The sequence below is a fragment of the Girardinichthys multiradiatus genome, chromosome 21, assembly GCF_021462225.1.
Source record: "Girardinichthys multiradiatus isolate DD_20200921_A chromosome 21, DD_fGirMul_XY1, whole genome shotgun sequence".
Lineage (NCBI taxonomy): Eukaryota > Metazoa > Chordata > Actinopteri > Cyprinodontiformes > Goodeidae > Girardinichthys > Girardinichthys multiradiatus.
Window position 1 is genome coordinate 14,523,336 of NC_061813.1, and position 14,513 is coordinate 14,537,848.

Here is a 14,513-nt window from a genome sequence, read left to right on the forward strand (position 1 = left end):
ATTTAAGACCAAGTTTGCCAATTTGGGCACATTTATAAATCTTTTTGTGTAAAAATTAAGATCTCACATATTGTCAGGGTTTAGGGTGTAGATAGATACATTTAATCAAACAAAGACTGAACTTACAGGGTATGAAGGAAAACTCAGGAACCAGGATTAACAGAAGGATAAATGAGACCAGCACAACAGGAGGATGAACAGACGACCCGACAATGAAGGAACAGAAAACATGGGCTTAAATACAACAGAAACTCAGGTGAGTGCAATCAAACCAAACATAAACAGGTGCAGATCATGACATTACCCCTCCGTCAGGGGCAGATACCAGATGCCCGAAAAAAGGTCCAAGAAAACAAAACAACCCAAATAGGGTGGGCGGAGGGGGCCTCAGAAAGAGAGGCAAAAACAACAAAAAGTTTAAGCATGCGATCCGGAGTTCGTCCCGCGCGGGCACAGAGTTCAAACAGGGCACCCAGAGGTCGTCTCGTGGGGGCGCAGAGTTCATGCCGGCTGAATCACCTCAGAAGTCCAACGGCGGCGAAGCAAGAACCTTGGAAGCCGGCAGCGGTGCAAGTAGAACCCATGGAAAGCTTCGCCAGGAGGCGGTGCACCAGAAGCCCACATTAAACCTTGTCTGGAGCAGGAATGCTGGAGACCTTGGGAGCAGGAGTGCTGGAGACATCCAGAGCAGGAACGCCGGAGGCTCGGAAGCAGGAACGCCGGAGACATCGGGAGCAGGAACATAGGAGAGCTCAGAAACAGGAACACCGGAAACCTCTTGAGCAGGTTCCTCGGAGAGGAATCCAAAAAGAAATTCTAAAAGAAGTTCAGGAGCAAGAAGCAGCTCGTCCTCAAATCCCTCTACAGAAGCAGAAGCTGTGTCATTGAGAAGACCCCCAGCGGAAGCAGGACCTGGACCTGAGACGTCGAGCCAACCCCCCGAGTGGAAGCAAGAGCTACACCTAAAGCGTCGAGCTGACCTTCAGTGGAAGCAGGGGCTGGACCTGAGGCATCGCGCCGACCCTCAGAAGCAGGTGCAGAGACGGATGATGGAAATTGGGATGCAAAATATCCTACCTGAGCAGCAGCTAGACATGCCTGAACCCACAAAGGAGCGGCAGAAACAGGAACACAGAAATGCTCATCCGGAGCAGGCGCATGAGGCAACAGTGGCTTCCGCTGAGGAGCAGGCTTTGGAACAGGGAAAAAGTCTGCTTCGGTTTCTGGCTGCACAGTAAAAAGGGCAGGATTAATCACAGAAAGCCCATGATGTAGCTGAGGAGATGGGTGTACAGCCAAACAAGCTGGATCCTCCTCCGAAGTCCCACACTGGAGCCGGGGAGCAGGCTACGTGAAACAGGTGATGGAGCCGTCAAGCGGCATGAGGTGGGCTCACTGCGTGTTGGCACAGGGCTTGGGCGATCCTCGCCGAAGGAATGAGGGGCATTGAACCTGTCATGTTGACAGAGACCAGTTCCCGGAAGAGTGATCGCCAGCCTTGAGCCCCAGAAAGGCAATGCTCCTCCAACTCATCCTCTGACCGCCGCATGTTCTTCTCCACCTGGTGTCTGAAGTACTCGAACAGAGTAATGACTTCAACCCCAGTTGCTTGGTCCTTTTTCTGGACGCTTCTCTGGTGCTTCTCATGGTTGTTTTTCTGGTCGGTCGTACTGTCAGGGTTTGGGGTTAAGAAGGACCAAAGCGGCAGCAGGACATTGGCAGGCGCGTGTTAGATGGATATATTTAATCAAACAAAGACTTACGGGGTATGAAGGAAAATTTAGGAACCAGAATTAACAGAAGGATAAATCAGACAGGCCCACAACAACACAAACAGGTGCGGATCATGACATAGCCTGTATGTAGGACCCAAGCTGGGACCCAGTTCAGACCCAAGACTTGTCCTGCATCCAACCATTTAAAGATGGGGCGTTTATCCTGCAGATAATCCCATTTGGGGCCCATTTTTCATGGCACCTGTCTGCCTGTTATACCTAAAGTCTACCCAAAGGGGAGTGTTTCAGCCATGTCAAACTGTAATTCCCACTGCGGCAGATAAATGTCCTAACTTTGTGAGAAATGTTCCACTCTGAACAATCTAATAGGCGAGCTAACTGGTCCAAGTTATTGATATGCTGTAAGGAGAGCAGGGCTCTAGTGTTCTTTTAAATGAATTCTAATCAAGGAGCTTAAAGACAGCCCAGCAAGCCCTGATGGTTTCGGGATACGAGCAATATGAAGAGGGATCGCACAGCCACCGAGACGCCAGCTGAATTTCACATGCTTTATTTTTGAACAATCTGATTTGTGTGACTGCTGAGATTCAGCACGCGCACACACACACACACAAACACACACACACACACATATGCAGTGAATCATTTTGTGAAAGACTGAAGATGAGTGTAAGAATCCAATCACAAGCCGAGAGTCCCCACACAGGCTGGGAGCTGAAACCGCTCCATGGCTGCATGTTTATGTTCTCAGTTAACACTGGTGGTATCATGTTATCAATCAGCTGTCATTCGCCAAAAGCTGTCCAAAGAGCGGAGGAGAAAACATGAGCATTAATTAGGAGTTCTCCAGCAGTGTACTGGGAATGATGGCAATCAGACACATCAAGTCATTTAAATTTGAAAGAGAGGAAATGAATTCTGCACTCCAGGAGTGGGCTGCCTTGCAAGACAGAGGACCTCAGCAGAACAAAACAAATTTGGACCGGAGCTGCCTCGACTTGTGCTCTAAAGCCGAGATTGAACCACAGGCCTCGCTTACCTAGAAACCCAGCAGTCGCGTGCAATCTGTTCCCATTTCTAATGCCCCAAACATGATCAGCTGCGAGCGCGCAGCGGCACGCAAGCTTTAGATGCAATATTATTTACCACTCGTTGTGATGTCAGATTTTTCATTACAAGCTGATGGGCGGCTCACACAATGGGTTTGATGGTATTTCTCAGCTTGTGTAAGGTGAACATGGAAACAGTATGCTTTGATAGGGCAGATAAGGCTGCTTTCTGTTTTTTGGTTAACTGGTAGCATTTTTTTGCTTTTCCACCGAGAAACATTCATCTAAGCTAATGAGACAGAAAGTAAACATCCCTAAAACATCACACCCTGTGATACTGTGTCACAAAATCTCCTTTCATTTTGCCTATAATCTCTCCTGAGGTGAGGGTCTGAGAAAGTATGCACTTCCAAACATGATCTCAGTTAAAAGATGCGTTCAAGCTCACACACAACCAACACCTGTTAACATCTACATCAGAAATGGCGTCTCCGATAAATAAAAACCAGCGCTCAAAGAAATCAGGTTAACAGCAGTACTGACAGGTTATGGCAGCTGAATGCATGAATAATCAACAGTGTTTTGGTACAGTTTGAAGCATCTGAAGTGCTCGCTTCACTTGGAGGTGCTGCTGGGTTCGTGTGCAAAAGAACAAACAGTTCCTTCTTACAAAGGTGGAAAAGAAAGGAGATCCAGCTCCTTAAATCATCAGCTCAGCTACTGACAGACAGAAAACAACAAACCTCAGTGATGCTGACAGAGTTGACAGTGATGCTGAGAGTAAAACTGTGTCTGTAGAAAAATCAGTTGGTTCATAACTTTACCAATACCCGATCAGTGTTTTATACAGTCATGCAAAATTAGATTATTCACATTGCATTAGATTACAACTTTACTGTATTTTGTTGGAATTTTACACCACAGACCAACAACAAAGTAGTGCATGAGCTAACTGGGAAGTTTAATCTGAATAGTGTTGCATCCACTGGTTCTCAGCCCAACCCAGTCTGATACCCTTCAATTAAATCCATGCAACCAATTACTATCACCTCACTAATCAGTAAACCATATGTCCACCTGTCTTTAGTACAATCTTAGTGTGTGAATCCAGCTGTTCTGTGAAGGTCTCAGAGGTTTGTCAGAGAACATTAGTGAACAGAACACAGCAGACAGGTCACAGATAAGGTTGTAGAGAACTTTAAAGCACGGTTAAGTTGACAAAACAATATCTCAAGCATTGATAATTTTGCAGAACATTGTTCAATCTATCATCCAAAAAATGTAAACAGTATGGTACAACTGCAGAGCTGTGAAGACATAGCCATGGACCCAAACAGTGTGCTGGGATAGAAGAGCGTCATTGATCCACAGCTTAGATGGGACAACTATTAGTCATGCACTCCACAAACCTGGACTTTATGGAAAGTGGCAAGAAGAAAGCCACGAAAAGTGAAAATGAAATGTCAAATATACGTTTTTTGCCCCACATGCAAGACACTACATGTGGGGGAAATGTACAGTGCACACAGTTCTGACTGTGGAACAGAGTGGTGGCAGCATCAGTCCGTGGGAATTATTTCTTCAGAAATTAAAAGAAACTGGTCAGAGTTAATGGGAAGATGGATGGAGCTAAAAACGGTGTCAACAGAGAAGAAAACCCCTACACCTTGAGACTGGGTTGGAGGTTAACCTTCCAGCAGGACAATAACCCTGAACATACAGCCAGAGCTACAGAGCTTCTGGTAAACGATACTCTTCATCTGGTGTGACTGAGCTGGAGCTGCTTTGCAAAGTAAAGAGAGTAAAATATGTAGTTTCTAGATGTGTAAAGCTAGTAGAGATTTACTCCAACTGACTGAAAGCAACAAAGCGTGATTCAACAAAGTAGAGGTTCTGGAAACAAATACACACCCTCTTCACAATTGTGCACTACACTGTGTTGGTCTATCACATTAAATACTAATAATATACATTAAAGGTTGTGATGCTGTGATGTAACAAAATCTGAAAAAGTTCAATAGGTATAAATACTTCTGCAAAGCACAATAAAGATTTAGATTTATTTCCAAACTAAAATTAAGTAATATGATAGATTTAAATAGTTGCATATATCAAATGACATAACTTGGATTAGATATTTACACTTCAAGTCAGGTTATGAATGTTAATTTATTGAGATTATCCTGCTCCCATGAAACTCTAATTGATTTGATCTTCGGTAATCAGCCAGGGACTGTTATCAAATCTAATACCATGCTCGGGGAATTCTCCAGCCGCCGTTTGACAGCGAGTCAAAGCCGATTAACATCACAGGAGGCTGAACCACTGGTAACAGCAAATCACTGTGCAGCTCTTTAAAAACAGCCAAGATGTTTCCACTCTGAATTAAAGCGCCTTTTAAGAGTCAGAGCTACCTGGAGATAACCTACCACATGGGTAAATGTTTGAGCTTCTCCTAGAGGCCTTTCCCCTTTAATCAGCTGACTCTGACTTTGGTGCCAGGCTATTAAAGGTATCCTTGATATTTATTCTTTCTTACAAAAAATATATGGACCTTCGAAGGTAAAGGTATACATGAACAGTTTTTTTTCTTTTGAGGCATGTTATGGTTTTAAAAGGACCAAACTACAAAATCGTTCCCCAGCCCCACCTCTTGCTGCTGTGTATTATAGTCAAGCTAAACTAAAAGGAAAGATACATTTGGCTGTTTTGACATAATTCTGGCAGCACAGAATGCTTCTAGTTGTGTTTTATATACAAAAGAAGCAGCACCCATTTAACCCTTTGTTATGAGTTAGCACATCTGTCAGTACAATAAACAGCCTACAAAATAAACAGTCGGTTCCCATGACCTTGTTTCTGGTTTTGAGGTATCAACAAGACCAAATAACCCCATAACATAAAACAACATTCCCTAACCCACCTGTGAGCTGTCAGTCAGCTGTATATGATGGCTATACTAAACTTTTCCCCTCGTTAAAAAATATACATTTGGCTGTTTTGGCTGTGTCGTTTTCTCATTAGTAAAGCATGTTTATAGAGATGGCTTAGACACCAGAGACAAACCAGCCATCACTTGTTTTAAAGTAATGTTGTTTTGAAACATACCATGAGAGTTGGCATGTTTGGTTTAAAAAAAAATAACAGCCCACTGCAGGTAAAGAGCTGAAGCAAGTAATAACTAGCTGGCTAAAGTCACCTTATGGGTGACTGTCAACACAAATACGTGAGTTCTCTGACTCTCCTTTTGTGTTTTCATGCAACTAAATTATAATATTAGCTATTTTTGCAATATCTGAAACTGTTTTAGCCCCAGTGATACTAGTAGTAGTTTTTTAGCACCTTACATCTATTTTTCTTTTGTAATACTTTTTTTTAAAGGCATAATACAGTAAACCTGTGATATAAGAGTCTCACAATGGCCTAATTGTGTGTTGTACTCACTGTTGCTCCCTGATCGGTTGAAGCGGTGTACAGCTGCGTTCTCCGGTTCCCGGTAAGGGAACTGCAGGGTGGTGTCCAGACTCTTAAAGCCTTCTCTCAATGAGTGGTGTTTGTAGTACTCGATCAGCTCCTTTACACAGAAGAAACAGATAGTAACATATAAACATATACAATTTTACACTCTGAATAAGAACAACTTCTATTGCCATCCTATAGGAATTCTGAGGAAAGAAAATAATCCATCATAAAAAAAAACATGCTAGCTTTATATGGTATGATGCAGAAGCCTTCGGGTTAGTATATGATGTCTCCAACCAGAGCAACTTATATGCACACTGTTAAAAAAAAGCAGTTACTGACACTTCATTACATGAACAGTATGGTAAGGTTAAATAAATAAAGGAAATCAGAAGGAAAACACTCACTAATATGCTCTTGAACTTCTTGTTCTCTGCAATGTAGTAGCAGCCCTCCTTGGTCAGGATCTTTATATGCTTCACGTCGTTGTTGTACCTGTGGGCCATTGAATAAGTTATGAGTGTAATTTCCCTCTCTGATCACCGTCATCGATCGGAGGCCGCCCTCTGGCCCTTGTGGAGAGCTTGTGCCATTCCTCTAATGAACAGGGTCCCAGAGGTTTGTGACATCGTGAGAATGATGGGTGTTGAGGAGCCAGTGTGTAAAAGCTTCTCCGACTCACGTGTTTGTGTTTGCATTAACAGCGTGGCTCATGGGGGAATAGAAACTTTGGTATGGGTTTGCACAAATAAAGGACATCTGTCATTTACAGTGTTGCTTTGTAAGCCACAGTCAGCAGTCCGGTTTTATCCCAGAGGGTTCAGTCAGTGGAGGACTGTATTAGAGGTGGGCCACCAAATACTGTACTCTAATCCGTAATGTTTTACGGAGGCTTTAATCGAGCTGATACATGAATTAGGCTGAAATCCAATATCATGTATTCTTAGATTGACCCACACAAGGTCTCAAAAGAAACAAGATTGAATTCTTAGCAACTAAAAGCCTGAACAACAATGGTGTGCATAATAGCTGCAAAAACATCACCAACGTTGTACCAGAAGTAAATAAGCTCTGCCCTCTGTAACTATGTCTGTATTTGCTTTTGATTTTAAGTGCTTTATTGAACCAGAACTGGAGGCCTTGGGCTCTTTGAGCACCACTGAAAAGCGTGCGCCAGGCATTGCAGTAGAGGGCATTTACATTTTTCTAACTCTGTTTTACCCGCTGGAATAACCTTAATAAGTCCTTTAACAATATGAGCACACATACAATTAAAACTTCAACAGACCCATGAAATCACTTCAGCTGGTCTAATTTGTTACCTTGGTGAACTTAAAAAAAATATTTCCAATTTTCAGAGAAGGATAACTTCTCTTTGGTGAAGACGTTTCAGAGAAAAACACTACTGCAAGAAGACAAATTGCTTTGCACTGTCCTTCTGTTCATTACTGCTTAGACGAGAACATTTAAAAACCACAAAGACTGGTTCAGTGGGTCTTATGTCGAACCATGATGATTACATTTGACCTAAGTGAGGCTGCTGTCCTTCTTTGTAGTTAACCGCAGCCTGGGCCTGGGGATCGGCACATCGCCCTTCGAACAAGGTACAAATTAGCCTGTCAAGTTCTATAGCGTAGGTGGAAGCTACATCTGGTCAATACTGTGGTTTGGCAAAAAAAATAACTGCAGCCACGGAGACACGGGAAAACTGTCATGTAACAGCGGGTAAAAGAAAAGGAAGGCACTAATAATCTTGTTTAAAGACAGGCTGGCTGTACTCTTGGCTAAACTAAGTGTAACATCACCAGCGTACCAGTTTACCCAGTGAAAAGCAACAAAGATCATAGATAAAAGCATCAATGACATCTCAAACGAATCTGCAGCTAGAATGTTTTTAAGCACGATTCTTATGCTGACGTACTTTATGCTGATGGCGTACTCTGTGAACTCTTTGCTGCGATGGCGCACCAGGTAGGTGCTGTTCACCCTGTTGAGGAGCTCTGCTTCCGCCTGAAACCTCTCCATTGGACCTGCAAACCTATAACAGTAACACAGAAACAAAACCTCATTATGTAGGCGAAGAGCACTGGAGTTACTGACTATCTTCATAAAAATGTTGATCACCGTACATTTAATGACTTGTGACAGCATTTATATTGTTTCAATATATACTTTCCATTTTGTCATGTTACAACCACAAACTTTAAGGTAGGTCATTTGGATTTTTCATGTCCTCTGGGGTGTATACTAGCTTTGCACATTTCCTCCTTTGGAAAATAGCTTAAGCTCAGTCAGATTGGATGGAAAGCGCCTGTGTACATCAATCCCTGAGTCTAGCCACAGATTCTCAATTACATATAAGTTCAGACGTTGACTGACCCGTCCCATCAAAAGAATTTGCTTTGATCTAAAGCACTGCATTGTAGCTCTGGCTCTATATGTATTGTTGTTGTTCTGCTTGAAGGTGAACCTCCATCCAAGTCTCAAGTCTTTAGCATCCATGTTCCCATTAACCTTGAGCCACTTTTCTGTCGCTGCTGAAAAAAACCTTTCCCACATCATGATGCTGTCACCACCATTTTTCACTATGGGGATGGCATGCTCAGGGTGTTAGTTTTAAGCCACACATAGCATTAGCAAGTAGGCTAAAAGTTCAATTCAATTCTTATCTGACCAGAGCACCTTCAGACACATGTTTGTTGTGTTCTCTACTGTCCTGTTAGGAAAAAACTGTATTTCTAACTGCTTTAGTTCAAAAATTACTTTCTTGTTGCCACTCTTGCATAAAGGCCAGGTTCATGGTGTGCTAAACTAATAGCTGCCCTTTCAACAGATTCAACAGAGCTGTGGATCTCAACTAATTAGGTGACTTCTGAAGCCAATCGGCTAGACTTTAGTCAGGGGCATCAGAGTAAAGGCTACTGAGCGCTAATGCATGCCACACTTTTCAGATTCTAATTTAAAAGAGAAAAAAAAAGACTCCACTATATGTTGATATGTCATATAAAATTATTTTAAAATGCACGGAAGTTTGTTGATGTAACATGCAGAAATATGAAAAAGTGAATTACTTCTGCAAGGCACTGTATATCATAGCTGGTAAATTTGCACTCTCAGTTGAAAACAGCAAAGTTAATATGGCTAGTGTAAAATAAAAAAAAATAAAAAACATTTTGTATGTCCTAAAGCTAATTGAAGCAATTGTACATGCTTTATTGTCAGTAGCATAACGTATGAATAAAGACTTTATGTTTTAGTCATATAATGAACTCAAAAGATGGCAACTATCAGTGAACTCACCACAGCTGTGAGGAGTAATCAACAGGCTTTGGCACCTGCAGCAAGGAGGAAAAGCAGAGGCATTAGTCTGTTATTTACCTGAGGAGTCAACACACGCCCCTTTGGTGCCATAAAATGATATACTTGGCACCAGTTCTGCAGCACTGTTTTCAAGTTGATATGCTGTTCCTCAAGTAAAACTGCATGACGCTCTTCTTATCTGTACAGCACTGAGACACGGTGATAAGACATTGTTATCTACAGCTGACCTCAGATTTCTGATGCAGTCTGAAAGTCTAAATTTTAGCAAATGGAAAGACAGTCCATTAGTGGCATAAACAAAACAATCAACTACAACGTAAGCTATTAATCTAAGAGAAGAAACATTTTACATCCACCAAAATTGGGTCTTAAAACTTAGTTTTGTATTTTACAGTCGTGTGAAAAATTCAGACACCCCTCTTGTTTATTAAGGAATGTTCACGCACTGATGTCTAATCTTGCGCTTTTCTGTTCAGGAAAGAAAGTGATTTAATTGTACTTACACATCAATAATTAACCTTGTTTTACTCATTAAACAAAGAAACATTTTCTAGCTGCACACCTTCTAGAGTTAAACTTGTACAGTCTCTTTCTGATTGTACAGGCATGCCTTTCATAACAACAGTAGCAAAAGCATGTTTTACATCTCATGTTGACATTTTAGGTTTTAATGGAGACTTTGTTTATCATCTTGCAGTCTACCTGCTTTTTTTTGTGCCATTTTTAGACTATTTCCTGCACAGTTAAATAACTGTTTTCTTTTGAGGCCTCCTTAAAACCTTCAGTCGACTCATCATCCTCTACAATGTGCTTCTTGAAGGCCTCAGACGGCTCTTTGGATCTCACTGTGGTGCTCATTCTCACTTTGACAGTCGGGAGCACACCAAATTAATGTTTGAGGTTTAAAATGCACAAAAATGCACAAACATGAGGAGCAACCATGTTCAAAACAAGATAAGCCTGAGTGTGATTTCAGACATTTTAAGTGGGAAAAATTGTGAGGGGTGTCCTAATTTATTACTCACCAGAAGCAGCATATTTTATTACACTGTATATTATCTTGCTTTTATTCAGTGTTTTTAGTTAATCTATATTACTTGACGTTTTCAGTATTGGCAAAATAGATATTAAATATCCATATCTGCAAATATGTTAGAGAAACATACAAGCTGTTGTAGGGTGTCCTAATTTTTTGTTACAGGTAAAACATGCCTATCATTGTCCTCGAAACAGAAAAACCCAATGGTCATCATCTCAGCAGTCCCTGACTTTCTGCAGATTGTGGGCCAATATGTGAATCGCTGTTACTGGCAGGACTGGAAGCCAAAGCTGCTTACACATGGACACGGCCGCACGGCGTCGCTCGGAAAGAATCCAGCCTCCTTCGTCGACAGGATTCTGCCCTGAAACCACACAGAGATAATTGTGTTACATACATCTGGCTGGATTGTGTCTCCATAACTCAAGAACAATTAGGCAGCAATACACAGAAGCAGTTAGCTGTTGTTTAAATAACTCGTGACAGGAAGAAAGGAAGAGGATGAGTTTTTTTTTCATTCCTCCCTTTGTGATGATATCCTAACTTCAGTGTCATGATTTATGCACAGTGTAGAGAGACAAATCTTGTTGAAACAATAGTTATTTATAGAAATCTGCTCCATGGATACTTTGGCTTGATGTTTTCTTCTTTTGTTAACTGAAATATTTATAAGTACAGGAAATTGAAGTTCTCGTCAGAGGTTTACATGCAGTTAAAATGTTTTTTGCCAGGAAGTGATGATTATACAACAGACTACTTGAATTATTCCGACAAACAATAATGGATGCACAAGACTGAATTCATTGTGGCTTTTCTCATATCCAAACAGGGTTAACATTATGCACACAGACGTAAATACATACATTCCCAAAGCAGGTTAAACCTCAACAGCCCACGTTTGTATAGCCATTAAAAAGGCCCTGGCATAAATCTGGCTGGATATTTGGCCACTCTTCTTGGCCGAAATAATAAAGTTCATTTAAATACATTTTGTCCACTTTGACTCTGACTCCACTATGTCCATTTCAAAACCAGTTTTGAAGTCTGTTGTCCAAGTTTCAACCATCTGACCCAAAGCTGTCAGACTCAAATGAAAGGAAATTCATAAATGGCCCAGAAACCACCAAGGGCAAAGGCCATGATAAACTAAAAGATGCAGGAACACAGCGTCTGAGTCCACAGTGAAGCCAGTTAAATGTGGAAAAATCGAAACAATCAGCTCTCTCAACCAAGACTAAAGTAAGCAGCCGATGTGAAAAAGATTGAGCGGTCTGGCCACAACAACAGCAGCATTTCTAGAGATCAGGTGAGGCTTTCAAACCTAAGAACGCTGCACCAGCTCTCAAGCATGGGGTGGCAGCACCATGCTCAGGGAGGGTTTCATTGCCATTGGTGCTAGCGCGTTTTACCACGTGGGTGGAATAATAAGTTTGATACTAAATGTTTGATACTTAGACACAACTTGTGTTTCAACAAAATAATAATCTCAAACAAACATCCAAATTGCAAAAGGGACATTTATCCAGTAATTAGTGTGTGTGTGTGTATGTATAGATTTCTTAGCAATTCATGCTGATGTGTTGATGTAAAGCTCTGACTGTTCTAGTTTATATTCAGAGTGTAAAATAATAATTTGTGGAATGAAATTTTATAATTTTCTTTTTGGGAAAAGAAATAAAATCCCTAAGTGTCTGGAAATTTAAAGCTTTAGACCTAAATGAGCTTTCAGTTTCATGCAAGACCTAAAGGTTCCTCAGTGTGCACTGAGACAACATGGTGCAAACAACAGTGCTATGACTATTTGCTCTCTAAACTCCAATCGGATCTTCTTGCGTGGGTCTTGATTTCCGAACCATTCATGCACCTGCAAAGATCGGTATTGGAAAATACCAGCAGAGCATTTTCTGTTACACTGAATCATTTGAACTGCAACCCAAGCTGGCCCATTGGACCTGTGACCTGAAGCTATTCATGCACAGCACTGAATACAACCTACACATTTACAGGGGTTGGACAATGAAACTGAAACACCTGGTTATAGACCACAATAATTTATTAGTATAGTGTAGGCCCTCCTTTTGCAGTCAATACAGCGTCAATTCATCTTGGGAATGACATATACAAGTTCTGCACAGTGGTCAGAGGGATTTTAAGCCATTCTTCTTGCAGGATAGTGGCCAGGTCACTACGTGATACTGGTGGAGGAAAACGTTTCCTGACTCGCTCCTCCAAAACACCCCAAAGTAGCTCAATAACATTTAGATCTGGTGACTGTGCAGGCCATGGGAGATGTTCAACTTCACTTTCATGTTCATCAAACCAATCTTTCATCAGTCTTGCTGTGTGTATTGGTGCATTGTCATCCTGATACACGGCACCACCTTCAGGATACAATGTTTGAACCATTGGATGCACATGGTCCTCAAGAATGGTTCGGTAGTCCTTGGCAGTGACGCGCCCATCTAGCGCAAGTATTGGGCCAAGGGAATGTCATGATATGGCAGCCCAAACCATCACTGATCCACCCCCATGCTTCACTCTGGGCATGCAACAGTCTGGGTGGTACGCTTCTTTGGGGCTTCTCCACACCGGATGTGGGGAAAACAGTAAAGGTGGACTCATCAGAGAACAATACATGTCTCACATTGTCTACAGCCCTAGATTTGCGTTCCTTGCACCATCGAAACCGACGTTTGGCATTGGCATGAGTGACCAAAGGTTTGGCTATAGCAGCCCGGCCGTGTATATTGACCCTGTGGAGCTCCCGACGGACAGTTCTGGTGGAAACAGGAGAGTTGTGGTGCACATTTAATTCTGCGTGATTTGGGCAGCCGTGGTTTTATGTTTTTTGGATACAATCCGGGTTAGCACCCGAACATCCCTTTCAGACAGCTTCCTCTTGCGTCCACAGTTAATCCTGTTGGATGTGGTTCGTCCTTCTTGGTGGTATGCTGACATTACCCTGGATACCGTGGCTCTTGATACATCACAAAGACTTGCTGTCTTGGTCACAGATGCGCCAGCAAGACGTGCACCAACAATTTGTCCTCTTTTGAACTCTGGTATGTCACCCATAATGTTGTGTGCATTTCAATATTTTGAGCAAAACTGTGCTCTTACCCTGCTAATTGAACCTTCACACTCTGCTCTTACTGGTGCAATGTGCAATCAATGAAGACTGGGTACCAGGCTGGTCCAATTTAGCCATAAAACCTCCCACATTAAAATGACAGGTGTTTCAGTTTCATTGTCCAACCCCTGTTGGTGCATTTATTTCAGGAGCAGGAATGTTAAAGACTTTTTCCCTCTCAGAGACATAAAGTATGTGATCTTTGTCCTTTGCTTGTATATATTTTACATATTTTGGGCTTGTTTGAATTGTCTGATATCTCTTATTTACTGTAAAGGCAATAAGCATGTTGGCAGCTGTATCAGCTGCCTGCTGACCTCTTTCCCCAACTAAATTAAGACACTTCAGTGATTTCTAGGTTTTAGTAATGTGCCCGAGGCAGCTTATATTATGCACTACAGGAATAAATGTTTTATTAAGGGACATTCCAGAAATTTGGTTGCCCTCCTTTTTTATCTGTGCAACCTCAGCACATCTTATCAGCCCGGCTCTGCTGTCTTCTGCATGCTGAGAGTCTGAGAATGATTTTAGTCACCAGGAGTGTCAAAATAAACTCATAACTGTTGCTGAGTAAAATAAAATTACACAAACCTCAAAACAAAAACGAATACAAACAAATAGTTGAAGCTTTTACACCCAGTTAACTGAAATCTTGTTTTGCTAAATGTAGTGAGATTTGTCGGGATTTCACAATATAATGCAATCCCATGTCAAAAAGCTACATTTCCAGGCATCAGGTAGTGTAGTTATTATGATTTGCAAATGCACATAGGTCG

At 41.8% G+C, this 14,513-nt stretch overlaps 1 protein-coding gene across 4 annotated transcripts in view; it reads right to left on the minus strand.

The window, feature by feature from the left end:
- LOC124857923 (guanine nucleotide exchange factor VAV3) overlaps window positions 1-14,513 on the minus strand; it is a 117,171-nt gene that overhangs the window by 8,836 nt on the left and 93,822 nt on the right. For all 4 annotated transcript variants that reach the window (XR_007035715.1, XM_047349510.1, XM_047349511.1 and 1 more), the window contains exons 21-25: window positions 10,906-10,971; window positions 9,548-9,582; window positions 8,169-8,285; window positions 6,655-6,742; window positions 6,230-6,359 (exon numbers count right to left, since the gene is read on the minus strand). Coding sequence is in view for 3 of the 4 variants with exons in the window: in XM_047349510.1 (XP_047205466.1) it covers window positions 6,230-6,359; window positions 6,655-6,742; window positions 8,169-8,285; window positions 9,548-9,582; window positions 10,906-10,971 (436 nt within the window). In the remaining variant the exon portion in view is untranslated. The remainder of the gene's footprint in view (window positions 1-6,229; window positions 6,360-6,654; window positions 6,743-8,168; window positions 8,286-9,547; window positions 9,583-10,905; window positions 10,972-14,513) is intronic.